General features: G+C 41.5%; 1 protein-coding gene and 1 pseudogene across 1 annotated transcript in view; both read left to right on the forward strand.

Moving 5' to 3' along the window:
* The window catches only part of DEPTOR (DEP domain containing MTOR interacting protein), a 144,505-nt gene that overhangs the window by 63,327 nt on the left and 63,232 nt on the right, over nucleotides 1-17,946 (forward strand). Inside the window, exon 4 of the mRNA XM_014867695.3 lies at nucleotides 6,852-7,030. Within this exon, the coding sequence (XP_014723181.1) occupies nucleotides 6,852-7,030 (179 nt within the window). The remainder of the gene's footprint in view (nucleotides 1-6,851; nucleotides 7,031-17,946) is intronic.
* On the forward strand, nucleotides 3,482-3,595 carry LOC123275915 (U2 spliceosomal RNA; annotated as a pseudogene).

Genomic DNA, 17,946 nt, shown 5'->3' on the forward strand with positions numbered 1-17,946 from the left:
TATGTGCAATTTAAAAGCCTTCAAGGAAGTGAAAAAAACAACCAACAGAATGTGGGAAAATATCTGCAAATCACATGTCTGACAAAGGACTTGCATCCAGAATGTATAAAGAACAAAGTTCAATAATAAAAAGACAAGTAACCTAATTTAAAAATGAGTAAAGGATCTGAATAGACATTTCTCCAAAGAAGATATACAAATGGAATAAGCGTATATATGCACGCATGCTCAATATTGTTAATCATCAGGGAAATGCAAATCAAAACCACATTGAAATACCACTTCACACCCACTAGGATGTCCTAATAAAAAAAAGAACAGATGATGACAAATGTTGGTGAGGATGTGGAGAAATTGGAGCTTTCATACTCTACTGGTGGGAATGTAAAATGGTATAGCACTTTGGAAAACAGTCTAGCAGTTTCTCAAAAGGTTAAACAGAGTTACCATATGACGCAGGATTCTACTCCTAGGTGTATATCCAAGAGACATGAAAACAGATGTCCACACAAAAACTTGTATATGAATGTTCAAAGCAGCGATATTCATAATAACCAAAAATGGCAACAACCCTGATATAATCAGCTGATGAATGGATAAACACAATTTGGAATATCCATACAATGGAATATTATTTGGCAATAAAAAGGAATGAAACACATGCTACAACATGATGAATCTTGAAAACAAACTAAATGAAAGAAACCAGTCACAAAAGACCACATATTGTATGATTCTATGTATATGAATTGTCCATAATAGACAGATTCATAGATACACAATGTAGATTAGTGTTTACCTAGGGCTGGGGCAATAGGGAAGTGGGGAGTGAAGGTTAGTGGGTATAGGACTTCCTTTGGGGTGATGAAAGTTTTTTAATATGGATTGTAGTAGTGGTTGCATAACTCTGTGTATATACTTAAAAGCATTGAATTGTACATGTTAAATGAGTTGTCTGGTAAGAGGATTATATCTCAGTAAAACTGTAAAAAAGTTCTGGCAGCATCTGTTTTCTCCCTCTTGAGCTCTGCATCTCAGTGTCCAGGCTGCCTCACTGGAGAGAGAGGCTATGTTGACTGAGGAGCACTGCAGTGCCAGAAAGCCAGCCCTAGCCACCATCTGCCTGCAATTGCATGAGTGACCCTAAGCAAGAGTGATAGAGGAACTGCCCAGTGGAGCCCCAGGCAACCCACAGAATACTAAGATATAATTAAATGATGGTTGTTTTAAGCCACCAGATTTGGGGTAGCTTGTTACATGGCAAAAGACAATTGGAACAAGTAGTAAGTCAATTTCTTGCTTTAACGTTGCGACATGTTAATACTAAAATCACATTCCTTGACAGACTTTGTCGTAAACAGAGGAACTTGGATAGGGATATTACTTGATTTTAAGGAGAAATGGAATAAGGGAGAGCTAAGGGTGGTGGCACACGTTTCAAATGGCAAGTTGAACCCATCTAAGCAGGGCTGCCAACTGGTCTCTTAAGCTCACGTTCGTGGCATCAGTTAACCAGCTGCTTGTCCAGAGGCCACCAGTTACTTAGCAGGAGCTTTAGAGGGCTGACAGGTCATGTTTCTGGTTACAAGAAATGACACAAATAAACCCCCATCCACTTGTCCTCCCCACACCCTAAGAGGGAAAATCGCTGAGCTTGAAGGAACAGAGTGGTTAGACAGAGAAAGTCCAGGCGTCTGCGTCTGTATCTTTTTTTTTTTTAACAGTCTCAGCATTTGCTGATTTTTTTTTTTTTTTGAGGAAGATTAGCCCTGACCTAACATCTGCTGCCAATCCTCCTCTTTTTGCTGAGGAAGACTGGCCCAGAGCTAACATCCGTGCCCATCTTCCTCTACTTTATACGTGGGATGCCTGCCACAGCATGGCTTGCCAAGTGGTGCCACATCCGCACCTGGGATCCAAACTAGTGAACCCTGGGCTGCTGAGGCAGAACGTGCGAATTTAACCGCTGCGCCACCGGGCCAGTCCATGCGTCTGTATCCTAAATGGAGAATATCAATAGGACAGAAACTCTTGATTCATTTATCTGCACACAGCATCATCCTGAGGGGATCATTTTTATATATTCTTGGATAGTAATGTGTTAGCAGGGGAATGCATAGAAATAAGTTCCATGTATTTGTTCAGCAAATACTTTTTGACGACTTATGCTAGGAAACAGCTGTGAACCACATAGGCAGGGACCCTGGTCTCAGAAAGCTTATAGTTAAGTGAGTAGGTGATGTCCCTAGGGCTCTGAGAAGGGTCTCACAGGGAACTATGGGAGCCCTAGAAGTGGTACATGGTCCAGATTTTTGGGAGCAGAGAAGACTTCTTAGGGAAATAACATCTAAAACCAGAAATCTGAGGAGGATAGTTTTCCTCTAGTTTGACTTCAAAATACCTTATTTAAGGGTCAAAAGAAATGAAGAAATGGTGGTATTCCTTATTTTGGCACGCGCATGGGCCCTTCAGTTCTCTTTTCTAGATTCCCATCACGGATGTAGTCTCCCAGGTCTAGCTCCACATAGTTTTATTCCATGCAGTTTATTTCTGGGACATTCCAGTATTCATTCATTGTTCTTTCAGTCCTTTCCTGGTCTGTCTCTGTCTGCAGGGTTTCACATCTTTTTGCCATTGCCCGTTGGTATGAATATATTCCGGTTATCTATTCCTACAAAACAAATCACCCCCTACCTTAGTAGTTGAAAACAACAATGATAATTATTTCTCCTGATTGTGTGGGTTGCAAGGCATTTCCTCTCCTGGTTTCACCTGGGCTCATTCATATGCCTGCTGGAGGGTCAGCTGAGCTGGAAGGTCCAGGATGGCCTCATTCACTTGTCTGAGAGTTGGTGCTGGCTGTCATCTGAGCATCTCAGTTCTCCTCCATGCGGCTCCTGCACTTCCCATAGGCTAGACTTGCTTCCTTGCATGGTGGTCTCAGTATGGCATTCCAAGGGGGTGAAGGCGGAAGTTGCAAGCTCTCTTAAAGCTTCGCCTTGGAAGTCATGTAATGTCAGTTCTGCTGCATTTAGTTGGTCAATGCAAGTCACGAAGGCAGCCCAGGTTCAAGGGAAGGGGATATAGATTCAACCTCTTGGTGAGAGAACCAGTGAAGTCACATCGAAGAGAAGCATGAGAGGGGCTGTCATGGCCATTTTTGCACATAATCGCCTATAGAATGTCCTTGTGATTCTGCCACTTGTGTTGATATATATGTGGCAGTTGTCCTTTCCACCTTCTAAGAAGGGCCTGGATATTATTATATTAAATATAATTCTTATCATACCAACCAGCTGTTACTAACCCTGGAAATCAGCCTAGTAAGCAGCTATTTCTAGGGATGGATTAAAGTGCAAAAGAGGATTGACTTGGGGAAAGGTCTAAATAAGAAGATTTTTAAATGAGTTCTGTTACATGCCAAATAAGAAGCTTTTTAATGAGTTCTGTTATATGCTAATAGCTTTTATGAGTACGCTTAATCACTTCCCGGGCTTTTGGCTAAGATCACCTGCAGCATCTGTTCTTACCAGTTTAATATAAATACTCTTAATATAAGAGCATACATTTATAATATATATGCTTAGAACTTTTTTCCCCAAAGGCTTTTTTTTTCTTTTAAAGATTGGCACCTGAGCTAACATCTGTCACCAATCTTCCTGTTTTTCTTCTTCCCCCAAAGCCCCCTGGTAAGTAGTTGTATATTCTAGTTGTAGGTCCTTCTGGCTGTGCTGTGTGGGATGCCACCTCAGCATGGCCTGATGAGCCGGCCCATGTCTGCACCCAGGATCTGAACCGGTGAAACCCTGGGCCACCAAAGGGGAGCCCACAAACTTAACTACTCGGCCATCGGGCCGTCCCCTCCCCAGAGGTTTTTAATGATACCAGCAATCTAGTGAAAGAAGTAGAATAGGCATTGTCTTCCTCATTTCTTATGGGTTTGAGAGACACTAAGGCAGTGAGATTTGTGATTAGTTTGTGGCAGAGCTGTGGGGTCCCAGATCTGCTACTTCCCAATCCTCTGCCCCTTGTTTGGCTTCCAAATAGTAGAACTCTAAAGATTCCACGGGAAGAGTGGAGGGAACTTGAGGGAGTCTCATTTTCATCAGTTCCTAGCTATTAGGCACAAATTCATCATGCCCTGATGTAGGCACAATGATTATTTTGGTGTAACATTTTGTATATATATATATTGTCTTTTGTATTATAAGGTTGTTTCACTTCCACACACATATGATTCTCACAACAGCTGGGTGAAGATATCATTATACTCTTGAAAAAGGAGGCTAAAAAAAAAGTGGCCTGCTTTACTCCTCACAATTACTGTGACCCATCCAAATAAACTGAAGTCTTCCAATTCCTAGTCCAATGTCATGTCCGCCACAGGATTGGGCTCTAAGTCTGAAAGCGTTGAAAATGAACATCAAGTGAATGGACATTCGGGTACACAGGTTCAGTTACCCCCCAATGAAATGATTTATAAATATGTCTAAAGTGCTTGTTTACATGACCTTGAGTAAATTTCCTCCCCACAAAACTGAATGCCGTCATTCACCTTTTCTCATTTTGATGAGAATTACATTTTTCTCACGTGGATGAAAAGGAGTTGGATTACAATGATTTCTAAGATTTCTTCCTGCTCTAGAATGAAATGATACAAATTTGTGTTGCATGCTCTTGTTAGTTTGAGAAGAAATGAAGGTTTTTAGAAGACAGGAACTTATCAGGAATAGTTTTAAAGAGGAAGATGACACAATGATTGTGGCATCTTTATGAGGTTCCATTTTTCATTAAACAAAGTTTTATGGATGAACATGGACTCTACCCTGATGGAGCTTATAATTTTTGTGTAGGGGAGGTAGTATTTAATCTGATAATCACAAAAACTCTACAGGGAGTAATGAGATGGCCTAATAGAGATGTGACACTAACTGACATACAAAGGATAAGGAGTTTAAGTGGGCTTGAGGAGTGGAGGAGTAGCAGGAAAAAGTGGTGGAGAGCATTCCAGCTGTGGGCATGACATATTCAAAGGCCCTGTGGTAGATGGAGCATGATATGTTTGAGAAACTGAAAGAAGACCAGCATCTCTGGAGTATACAGAGGTCCGAGGTGATAATGGTCCTAAGGAGGCAGGGGGCAGTATCATGCATGCATTGTAGGCCATATAAAGGATATTGGTCCTTAGCCTAGGAGCAGTGAAAAGCAATTGAAGTGTATTTTTCAACAAGAGGAGGACATTATCAGGTTTGAATTTCAAAAAGATCATTTTAATTGCTGTGTCTGGACTTAGGTGCCTGAGGTTGGGTTGAATGGGTACATAGTACAGTCCAATTAAGAAACCACCATAATTATCTAGGTTAAAGGTGTTGGTATTTCGGACTAAGGTAGTGGCGGTGTCAGGAATGAGAAGACCTAGACACATATGAGAGTGATTTGGGAGATAGCATTCATGGTTCATACTGACTGACTGAGCAGGGGGATGAGGAAGATGGAGGTGTCAAGGATGATGCCTTGTTTTCTGGCCGGATGGTGGAAGCACTCATGGGTACAGGACCAGGTTTGTGGGGAAGGACATGAGTTCAAATTTGGGCTTGTTGATTTTGAGGTGTCTTTGAGATGTCCATGTGAATACCAAGGTCTGGAGTTGGGACTATAGGCCTGGTCTAGGGATATAAATTTGGGAATCCTTGGGGCATGCATGGTAATTGAAGGCAGGGAGATGAAAGAACTTGCCTGAGAGACTATAGATTGAGAAAAGAAGAATTTGGGGAACTGAATCTCAAGGGATTCCAGCCTTTAAAGTCCAGGGAGGTGAGGAAGAGCCAACACAAAGGTAAGTGAGAAAGAGTTAGGGACAAGAAGGAAACCAGTACAGTGTGATGTCCATCTAGTTGAAGGGAGTGGTCAGTAGCATCTAATGCTATCAATGTCAACCAAAATGAGGACTTACCAAATGCCAATCATATATAGATGCATGGGAACTGTTATGCTCCCAGTGGGAGCTATTTCAGAGATGTGGTGAGGACAGAAACCAGAGGAGTTGAAGAATGCTTGGGAAGGTAGGTCTGAGAAACAGGCTGTTGTACAAACAGGGGATTGTGAAAGAGTGACCTCCAATTACAAAGTAGTTGTCTTAGTCCGTTCAGGCTGCTTTAACAAAAATACCAGAGACTAGATAGCTTAAACAATAAACACTTATTTCTCATAGTCTAGAGGCTGGGAAGTCCAAGATCAAGGTGCCAGCAGATCAGGGGTCTGATGAGAGCTCTCCTTGGTTTGCAGTCTTCTCATTGTATCCTCACAAGAGAGAAAGAGGAAGCCAACTCTCTTGTGTCTCTTCTTGTAAGGGCAGTAATCTCATCACGGGGGCTCCACCCTCATGCAATAATCACCTCCCAAAGGCCTCATCTCCAAATACTCTATCACATTGGACATTAGCATTTCAATATATGAATTTATGGAGGACACAAACCTTTTCGTCTTAGCACAATGATTTGGGAAATGGAATAATGCCTTGAGGAAGGAAATACTAGCCTTTGTAGAAAGATAGAGTGGACTTGGTCAGTAACTTGTAACTCCTTTCCAAGATGCTTAAACTGAATGCAGTATGCTAACGCTAACGTTTTTGATTGAATTTTCTGTTTTTTTCTAATTACCAGGAAAATACATTTTGTTCACTTCGGAAGCGGATCCTTCTCTTAGAAACTACATTGTGGCAGGACATGACAGCCACATCTGTCTGCCAGACAGCTTTGCTGTGATACTTCCCAGAAGCCTATGATGTCGAATTTCAAATGAGCTATTTTCCTTTTGTGTAAGTCTATTTTTCTTCCCTTTCTTCCTCCCAGGCTGATGAGCCCTGAAAACACGCTCCTGCAGCCCAGGGAAGAGGAAGGGGTCAAGTATGAGCGCACCTTCATGGCATCTGAATTCTTGGATTGGTTGGTTCAGGAAGGTGAGGCCACCACAAGGAAAGAGGCAGAGCAGCTTTGCCACCGGCTTATGGAGCATGGCATCATACAGCATGGTGAGTGTATGGGTCAGCTTTGCTTGTGGTAACACACAACCCTAAAATCTTGTGGCTTACAACAGCAAGCATTTATTTCTCACTCATGGATCTATAAGTCAACTGTGCCTCTGACTGGGCTCGGCTTGGCTTGTCTCCAAGCTGGAGGTCAAGTGGAGGTAAATATTCTACGCCTTTTCATTCTTGGACCCAGCCTAAAGGAACTTCCACTCTCTGGGATATAGTGTTTTTACAGATGAGGGCAGAAGTTAAAGAGGGCAGGCAGATTCTTGTAGTGTCTCCAAAAACTTCTGTTTGGATATGATTAACATCACAACTCCCATCTCTAACTGGCTACAGCAAGTCCTCTGGTCAAGTCTGGATGGGAAGTAGATGCCTCTCAGAAAGTCAATTGCAAGGGGAGAATGAAAATTTGCTGAAGCATCATACAAGCTGCCACAGTGAAGAGGTAATCCAAAAGGGCTTCGTAAAAGTTTCACTTTCCTTTTAGGGCTGAATCATCATGATGCAATATAATCTATTGGTTAAGAACTATTGTTAGTTATCTATTGCTGCTTAAGAAATTACCCCAAAACTTAATGGTGTGAAATAATAATAAATGCTTATTCTCTCACACAGTTTCTCTGGATCAGGAATCTGGGACAGACTTAGCTGGGTGGTTCTAGCTTGGGGTCTCTCGTGAGGTTGATGTCAAGATGTCATCCAGGGCTACAGTGATCTGAAGGTTTGATAGGCTGGAGGATTTGCTTCCACAGTGGCTTAATTGTGTGCCTAACTTGTGTGCCTAACAAGTTGGTGCTGACTATTGGCAGGAAGCTTTAGTTCATTGCTGTAGGGACTTCTTCATAAGGCTCCTTGAGAATTCTTAAAACGTGGCTACCTGCTTTCTTCCAGAAAGAGTGATCCAAGAGAGAGCAAAACGGTGGCCACAATGTCTTCTAACTGAGCCTTGGAAGTCACACACTGTCATTTCCTCAGTACTCTATGGGTTACCAGGTCAGCTCTTTTCAAGGGAGAAGACGACAGTAGGGTGTGAATACCAGGAGGCAGGGATCCCTGGAGCCATCTTGGAGGCTGGCTATCAGTGGAACATGGGCTCTGGAATCCCAACTCCATCAGTTATTAGCTCCTTACCTTCTCTCATTTGTAAAATGGGGATACCCTCGTAGGGTGGGTTGTAGGAGTAAATGGGAGAGATATAAAGCGCCTGGTTCAATGTCCTCCTCTTAAAAAGTGCTCAATCAGTTTATTAATATAGCTGCAAGGTGTAGGCCTGGAACAGTGAGGAAAGGTCTGGGAACCAGATAGGCATTTCAGCCCAAGAGTCAATATGAATGGTGGTGCTTGAGTCATTCTTGCTGTGAATTCCCCTACCCCCGCTTCTATGCAGGGCTAGGATTTCTGTCCCAAGGTTAGGAAGATAACAACGGAATTATAGAGATAAAAGAAACTTTCAAAATTATTTGGCGCAATGTTTTACAAACTGTAGATTGCAGCCCTTTAGTGGGTTGTGAAATAAATTTAGAGAGCCATTCCCAGCATTAAACAAGAGTTTAAATTTACTAGACTAGACTCTTACTACTCAAAAGTGCGGTCCATGGACCCATGGCATCACCTGGGAAGCGTGAGAGAAATGAAGAATCTCTGCTCCTACCCAAGTCCTGCTGAATGTAATCGACATTTTAACATGACCCCCAAGTGATTTGAATGCACATTAAACTTTGAGAGACACTGCACTGGATTTAACTAGAATAGAAAATATCAGAGCACGTTTTATGTAGTAAGGGTAAGTATTGTTTTGTAAAACTTTTATTTCAGTTAGATATGCACTATATAAATATCTGCACGTATTCATATATGTATTGATTTGCAACATAAAAATTATTTGTAACTGTGTTTTGGGGTCAAGTATTTTGAAAGCCGTTGATCTAGAGGCCTTGGTTAAAGTGTCACTCAAACCATTCAGTATGTTCCAGGGTTTTTCTCCTATGCGATGCTGCCACAATCAAACTCACAACTGTTTATTGACCACTTCCTATGTCTACTGCTGGGCTAAGTTCACTGAGGTGGGGAAGGCAGATAGAAGAGTATAGCGCCAATGTGGTCCCTGGTCTTAAATAGCTTATAGTCTTGTTAGGAATATAAGATGGATATAGAAGCAATCAGAGAACAGTAGAAGATGTACTGTATAGTTTTTAAATTTGTTTATTTATTTTACACTATGTACCAAGCCCTGTTCTAATCATTGTGCACATATTAACTTATTTTAAACCTCTTAAACTCTTTGAGGCAGATCTTCTTTTGTTGTTAAATTTTATTTTATTCTGGTAAGAACACATAACATCAATTCTACCCTCTTAACAAATTTTTGCATGTATAATATAGTTTTCTTAACTATAGGGCAGGTATTCTTATCTCCGTTTTATAGATAAGGAAACTGAGGCACCAATAGGTTAAATCATTTGAGGCCACTTGGGTGGATATTTGCTAATAAATGTGAACTTGGAGTTGGTTGGAGTGACTGAGGCTTTCCACAGTGAAAAACGGTGTGTTTGGGTTAGACTTGGTTCTGTCATCTCATCTCTGCTCCAGACAGAAAAAGTCAGGTGATACCAAGTTCTAGGAGAAAACCAGCCTCTTATACTATGATCTACTGGCTCATCCTGTACATCTCAACTTCAGAGAGAAGAGAGAGGTTGCAATCATTGTTTCCAAATGATTTCCAAACAGTGAGTAATTATACTTCAATTACAGTATAATTTAGCAACACTATAAACATAAATTCCATAAAGTCACAGAGTAAAGGATAAAATAAGGCATTGTTGACAGCAGATCTTAACCACTGAAGTTTCCTTTCCATAGTTTTAGGAGGATTGAATATTCTGTACATAGAAAGTCGAGTTCCCAACGGAGTTCCAGTTTCCCAGCACAGTAATTCATCGCTAGCTCACACGTTCTAATCTGAGATATGAAAATAGAGCCACTATATATGATCATGTTAGAGCTAATGATAAATCCTAGTTAGTGTCTTAAGCAAAGCTCTGAATTGTCTAGCTAATAATTAATTTCACAGGTTAAACATTAAAGAAAGTCAGCCTTTAGGCTTTAAGCGGAAGGTTTCTGGATAAAAGTGGTTCCCTAGATTGAAACCAGTAGGCATAAAAAATTAGACCCACTTATGAAATCCTAACTAGCCTCCTTTATGAGTGGTGAATGATGCTCTATAATCAAGACAGGACTTGTTGGATGACTAATTAACTTCATCTGTATATGTGTGTGTGTATGTATACATGCATGTATATATATATATGTACATATTTATACAAATGGATTTTGTTGGCCATATATGTACGTAGTTATCTAGCTTTTCATTTATTGAGGTTTACCGTGTACCAGGCACTGGGCTAAATACTTTATAGATTTTAATATATTGTGTATTTAACATGTATATGCTTCACATATGTGACGTATATATGTGAATCTCATTAAATCCTCACAGCAATTCTAGGACATTGGTATTATTGTTATTACTCTGAGTCTCAAGAAGGCTGCCCTGGGCAGAGACATCGGCCATGCGTTACCCCTTGTCCCTGCTGGAGGAAGAAGCCAGTTCTGTTTGGCCCCTCCTGGAAGGGAGTTTTACAGTGAGGAAGTCTGAAGTTCAAAGCCTTTGAGATATTTTCCCAAGGTTGCATAGCTAGCCAGTAGCTCCTAGGCTTTGTGCCTTAGAGAGAAGTTTTCCTTGGCCCAGGACGTATGTAATCGGGTGTGGCTGCCTGGCACAGTGGAATGAACCTGGTCTTTCGAGGAAGACAAGACGGGATTTAGGTCCCAGCTCCTTCGCCTACTGAGTGACCATGTCTACGTCTTGACACTTCCATTCCTCAGGTTTTTAAATTTATGAAATTAGAGTCACATTATATATCTTCAGGATTTTTGGGGGGAGAGTCTATGACCACCCACACGTACTAGAAGGACTCAACATATAGTTGGACTCATGGCTAAGATTTATTACAGTGATGCATGGCCAATGTCTCTGCCCAGGGAAGCCTTCTTGAGACTCAGAGCACAAGGTTTTTATTGGGAGCTGCTCATGGAGGTATACTCTGCCTGCTCGGCCAGCCACAACTGCCAGCATTCCAGACTCTCAGAGGGAAAACATGTGTTCTCTATAAATCATAGTGTTTGTACAAACATTCTAGGTAGGCTGGAATGGGAGAATTCAGTGCCCCAGGTGGGCAAAGTTGCCTTATCAGTTAGTAACCTAGGGAACCTTCCAAAAGCCTAGTTCCCAGATACTAGCCATGGGCCAGCCCCACGAGCAGGCCCTTCTGTATCAGGGCTGCTATGGTAACTCTTTCCTGCACAGAGCTGCTGTAAGAATTGAATGTTAGTGGTTGGCAAAAGCTTTTAGCACAGCGTCTACCACTTACGGCCCTCCAATGCCAGCTATTGTACGTGATCTGATTAACTCTAAATAACAGTTAAAATTTATAGGGTCCCTATTGTACGCCAGACTCTGTTCTTAATCACTCTACCCATTTACTCATTTATTCCTCTCAATAACTCTGTGAGTAAGTATCATAATTATTCTCATTTTTAAGATGAGGTTAAGTAACTTGCTGAAGATAAGAGCTAGTAAATGGTAGATTCAAGATTCAAATCAAGGCAATCTGGCTGCTAATCACTAAAGAAGATTAGATGCTAATTCTCAGCTCTACTAGACTGGGAAAAAAATTCTCAACTTTCATTGCATCAGCTCACACAGTCTGGCAGATGTTAGAACTATAAAAATTGTTAGCTTATAAAATATACATGATTCCCTTTCCTCAAACAATGACCGAGTGCCTTGAGATTTTTGTGTGACCTTTGCAAATGTGATGAACACATTTCGTTACTCACATAAAATATCCTCTTCAACTGCTTTAGCTGCTATCCAGCTATCTTATCCTTAAATGGAGGGAGATAGAAACCAGAAAATCACATGGGTAAATTGCTCACAGCTGCAGCAGCTGACCCTGGGTAATCAGGCTACTGCTGCTGTGTCCAGGCGTATAATTTCCTCTTTTAAAGATTTAGTCAGTGCACTTCAACGATTTCAACACTTCATCAATCCCTCTTTCTTTTTCTTTTGTTTAAAAAAAGTATTTATATAACATTTTGCAATACACAAAGCAGTTTTACATATATTATTTTTTAATCCTCCCAGTTGCTCAAGGGTAATTGTGATCATCCCATTCTCCAGTAGAAGACAGTCACTGAGACATTCGCTCTCATAGCCATGAAGAGAGAACTTGGGATCTGTTGCAACGGAAGCTAGATGCCAGATCCAGACAGGAATTAACCCCTCTTTCCAGTAATTAAGATCACTGACAGAATTCAGGCCAACCCTGGGATAGCCTAGCCAAAGAAAGAGAGAGAGAGGAGGAAAGGATGGGAGGAAGGAAGAAAGAAAAAAGGCACTGATGATTGAGGCTAAGGGCAAAATTGCAATTTGCCCAAGACTGTATTATTTTGCAGAAAAAAATTAATCTGACTCTTGTTAAAACAGTTAGGAAGACTTTATTCAAGATTGTTGCCGTAGGAGTGTTTTAGCAGGGGAGGGAGATGGGGCTCAACTCCTAATACAACAAGGACAAGTGGGGATTTATAGCCATGGAACAGGGTGAGGAGATCAGTGGATGGAAATTTATTATAGGAGACATCAAGGGTAGCAGGATTCTTGCTAAGCCAATTTAAGAGAATTCTTGGTAAAGGCCGCCCAAGGATGTAGACATCAAAGATGGAGGTTGAGGAACTTGGTCATATATCAAGACTGATCAGACATCAAGGCTGGAGGAGTCTCACTAAACTGACTTTGTAGGATTCTTTGCTACGACTGGACTGGGCAGGCCAAAGGCAGGATAGGGCCAAAGTCAAGGCCTAGTTGAAAAGAGGGCTTAGAGGAACCTGACTAAAGTTAGGACGAGGAGAAAGTCTTTGTCAATGGCAACCTATCCTTGCTTTTCCACCCTCCCTTCCTCTCCATTAAGACTCTCCTACTCACGTTCTCTTACTTTTTGCTTTTGGTAACTTCTTGCAAGTGACAAAATGCAGATTTTTCCATTACAGATGGTACCCAGTATCTTAGTTTTCCTTTACCCTTAATTAGAATATAAGTGCTTTGGGGACAGAGAATTTGTTTTCTCCATCTCTGTATCCCCAGTGGCTTGGCATTTATGTGTTAGCTACTCAGTAAAAAATGTATTGAATGAATGAATGACAGTAATGACAACTTATTGAGGACTTGCCATTTGCTGGGCACGATGCTGATATTTATACCAGCTAAAGTTCTTTGAATATAAGTAGCCCCAATCATCATGGGCTTCAAATATATGGCAGAGCCAGCTGACAGTTAAAGGAAACATTGAGAAACCAGGCTGCCTGGAGAAGAAGAACTGGAGCAGCTCTTGGGGATTGAAGTGCCAGAACTAGTAACTAAAAACAATCCTTTCCAGCCACCTACAGCGGAAACATAGTTGTAGCTATTCTATGCCTATGCAGTCACTTTCTCCAGATGCTTAACTCTAGAGAGCGACTCTGATTGGCTGAGCCTGGGTCACATGCCCACCTCTTGACTCTGGATGGGCAGGACCCTTTGACTGACAGACTCATCAATTTGGGGAGGGGCATTGTTCCACCAAATAAAAAAAGTTGGTTTTTTTTTTTTGAGGAAGATTAGCCCTGAGCTAACATCTGCCAATCCTCCTCTTTTTGCTGAGGAAGACTGGCCCTGAGCTAACAGCCGTGCCCGTCTTCCTCTACTTTATATGTGGGATTCCTACCACAGCGAGGCCCGCCAAGCAGTGCTATAGCCACACCCAGGATCCGGCGGGTGAATCTCAGGCCACCGAAGCGGAACGTGTGCACTTAACTGCTGCGCCACCAGGCCAGCCCCTAAAAAAAGTTTTTTGAAAGTTCTGTTACCATGGGGAATTGAGTACTGGACAGGCGAAAATAGACAGGCTGTTCTTTACTACTATTAGATCATTTAATCCTCCCCCCAAAATCAATGCACTTGCTATCGTTATCCCTATTGTTTTAGATGACAATTTTGAAGATTTCAACTAGTATAATCATTCTTAGCTCCTAAATGTTAAATTTTCTGAATAGAAAAAAAATAAGGATGGGGTAGAATATTTTCTCAGTCTACTTTCGGTAACGAATATTTCAAACATAATCTGTATCTGCAGCCATAATCTAACACAATTTTTTTACTTTCTCAATTTAGAATTTCTTGGGATTTTTCCCATTGTGTCCTCTGATATGCTTTAGCTCTGTTTTGCTTTTTATTATGGCCAAATCCAAAGCAGAAAGAAAATTAGACACGGCCAGGATACTATTGCAATGTCAACATAAGGGAACAAGGTTGCTTGCTAAAGTCAAGGACTAACACATTGGCACACAATATTGTGTCGATTTTGGTTAAAGGAAAACAGGTCTGTAGTTACACCAAGGCTTAGCTTTGAGAGAGTATGACGGGAATGAGAGATACCTTATCTTATCTAATCTCCCAAAAGAAGAGTGTTATGCACAAAGAACAGAGGTCTTTTGTGAACAATGTCATAACTGTAAATACTTCTCTCCTTAATTGACACCAGTATAACTTTTGTCATGTGTACAGCATCTGAGCCTCTAGATGCAGACACCTGTTCAGCTCTGAAGCCTGTGATCCTACCAACTCCTGTCTTGCTCCTGACAGCTTGTGCCCCAGTGTCCCCTGCAGAACATAGTCCTCAGTTTTCCCAAATGTGACATTTTTGCAACAGCACTAGCAAGGCTTAAAACACAAGCACGTGATCTCTGTGCAGTTGAGGTATGTGGAAAGTGTGCAGTCTCATATGAAGTGCTCAGCTTGGCCTTATGTGGTAATTGAATGACTCAGCTGGGCTTCAGTGGTTATTTTTAGTGGGACATGCAGGCTGGGGTCTCAGGTTTATTAGAGGAACATACCAGGATCTCCTGGGTGGAATGGACAGTTCAGACTGCTGATTCTGGTATGCCCTCCCCTCTCCTCCTGGTCAAGAAGCACTGTGGTGTCTAGTCCTGGTTACTGATGCACATGAGCTTGACCATAGCCCTCAAGGCAGGGTTAGGGGTGTGGGACAAAAAGTTAAGAGCCTCTCCTTTAGGGAATGAACCTTCTCCATTCTCTTTCCCATCACACACCGTTTTTCTGGGTCTGACCCTCTGTCAATCTTGAATAAGCTCCTTGTGTCAGCCCCTTCCCAACTGGGAGGCTGAGATTGCTGTCTGGCACCCAGGCTCTCCTTGGGAAGTTATAAGGATGATTCTCATAGCCATTTCATCCTTGTCCACTGCTGGCTGTCATGGTTCTTTCTCAAGAAATTCTCTCACTAGCCACTTCCGGCTCTTGATTCTTAGCTGTTCACTTTAACTCGGTTTCTCTTAGCTGACAATTCCATCTCAGACAGTACATCTGGATTGTCTTTTGTCTTCTTCTAAGAAACCTGAGATCCCAACCTATATGTCCCACTAAAAATAACCACGGAAACGTAGCTGAGTCCTTAAATTACCACATATGGCTAAGCTGAGTACTAAATATGAGACTGCACACTTTCCACATACTTAACTGCTCCCGCTCCTTCTTTCTCTTCTCCTCCCCCTCCCCCTCCTCCTCACGCCTCTCCCCTCCCCTCCTCAGCCAGGAATGGATAAACTAGCTAAAGAATATTAATACCGTGGAGTTATTACTAGGTGTAAAACTGACCATATATAAACTCTGACCAGTGTGACTAAGGAACGATATGAAGTTAAAATTTAAGAAGGAATTATATATACACACACACATCCTGATTACAATTGGAAAAATATGTGCTTATTAACATGCGTAACCAATTTTAATCTAATTTGGAGCGTAATCTTTTTGTAAAATTATTTATATGTTATTTTAAGATGGATATAACATTTTAAAGGCTCTAACATTTTATCTAGCTTTTTTCTAAAAAGCTGCCCTTTACTTTCTTTCTTCTCTGTCCCAGTGATGACGTTTGACCCAACAAGGAACCCACCCACTCTTTTCTCTGCTTCCATCCAAGGAAGGCCTGCATATCAGGGTCTATATTCTTTCCGTCTTATTTTAACCACTCCCTTGGCTGTCACCCAGGTTTCAGTCTGGTTGGAAACACCGAAGCCACCATACCAGTGGAGAAGCGTGGGCGTTGGTTTTACCACACTGGCTTACTCCTGTCTCTCTGAGGTCCTCTTTGACGGCTGCTGAGAACATCCCCTCAAGCAGGGATTCCTACTGAGGAGGAACTTAATGTGCTTCCTCATCAAAATGAAGGAAATAGGATGGGAGAGATCGTGTGAGAAAAAAAAGACAGCTGTAACAACAGTTCTTGATCCTTTGGCTGTCGGAAGCTCAAAATAAGAGTTATCTTCTAAGACAAATAGCTCTCAAAATGCTACACCTAAAGGGATGAACTTGTTTGTTGGTTAGCTGATCTGTTCCTATGAAACCAACCTCTAGACTGATCCCATTTCTTTTTTTTTTTCTTTTTTGAGGAAGATTAGCCCTGAGCTAACTGCTGCCAATCCTCCTCTTTTTGCTGAGGAAGACTGGCCCTGAGCTAACATGCACGTCCATCTTCCTCTACTTTGTATGTGGGATGCCTACTACAGCATGGCTTTGCCAAGCGGTGCCGTGTCCGCACCAGGGATCCGAACTGGGGAACCCCAGGCTGCTGAGAAGTGGAATGTGCGAACTTAACTGCTGTGCCACTCGCCGGCCCCAAGACCAATCCTATTTCCAATAGAAATATGATATAAGCCACAAATGCAATCTATATATGTAATTTTAAATTCTAATAGCCACAGCAAAAAAAGAAAGATATAGGTAAAATTAATCTTAATAATATATTTTAACTCACTGTTTCCAAAATATTGTCATTTCAAAATGTCGTCCATATGAAAAATACCAATCAGTGGTTTTGCATTCTTTTTTCATACTCAATCTTCAAAAACCAGTGTGGTTTTACACTTACAACTCACCTCAATTTGGACTTGCCACATCTCAAGTGCTTGGCAGCCACATGTGGCTAGTGGCTGCCATTCTGGAGAGCACAGCTCTAGACCTTTCTGAAACCAGTGCAGGGCTGGGTGGTATCCTGGTAAAGTGTGTATTCTATTTGTCAGTCCCTTATCTCAGAGATCTTTGTTCCCCTATAGCTGAGATTCCTGAAATATTGTGTCGAGGAAGCACCTCGTTATCTATATTTTGCTGTGCCATTTTGGACACCCAAATAAAGCTAGATGCCAGCTACACAAGTTTCTGGAATGATGACAAGAATTCCTCTCCCTCCCCCAGCACAGGGATTTCACAGTCATGTTTTCTTTCTCCTCTGATTCTTTAATATTTCCTTTGATTTTTAAATATTTCCACAAGTCAGAAATAGTTCACTGCCATCATTTAGACTGGATCTGGTCTTGACAGTTCTCGTTTTGCTCAGAAAGGGCTTATCCAGGATATAACCCCACATTCAGGAGCACTTTCTTAAATTCCGAGTCTTCTTCATGAGATCCTTTAGATTTTTGCTGGCAGTAGAACAGTAGTATTAATGTCGCGTTGGCATTATTGTGACCCTGTCTGCCAGAGAGCTGTGGGTCTATATATGTTTATTAATTTGGATAAAAGAAGAAGTTATTGTAATTTCTTTTCTGCGTATGCACAACTTGAGGCCCAGGGACTGACTGTCCCTAACCAGATCTCATGCAGGAAGAATTAGAGCTCAGTTGCTGGGAGGCACGTCTTCTTTCTGCATGACTTTCTATCTTATTATTCTTGGCTTCTGAGTCAAGCATAGTTTGTTACAAGGTATGGGCTACAAAATAAATAAAAAGTGTTTGTTTTTTAA

The sequence above is a fragment of the Equus asinus genome, chromosome 12 (assembly GCF_041296235.1).
Source record: "Equus asinus isolate D_3611 breed Donkey chromosome 12, EquAss-T2T_v2, whole genome shotgun sequence".
NCBI lineage: Eukaryota > Metazoa > Chordata > Mammalia > Perissodactyla > Equidae > Equus > Equus asinus.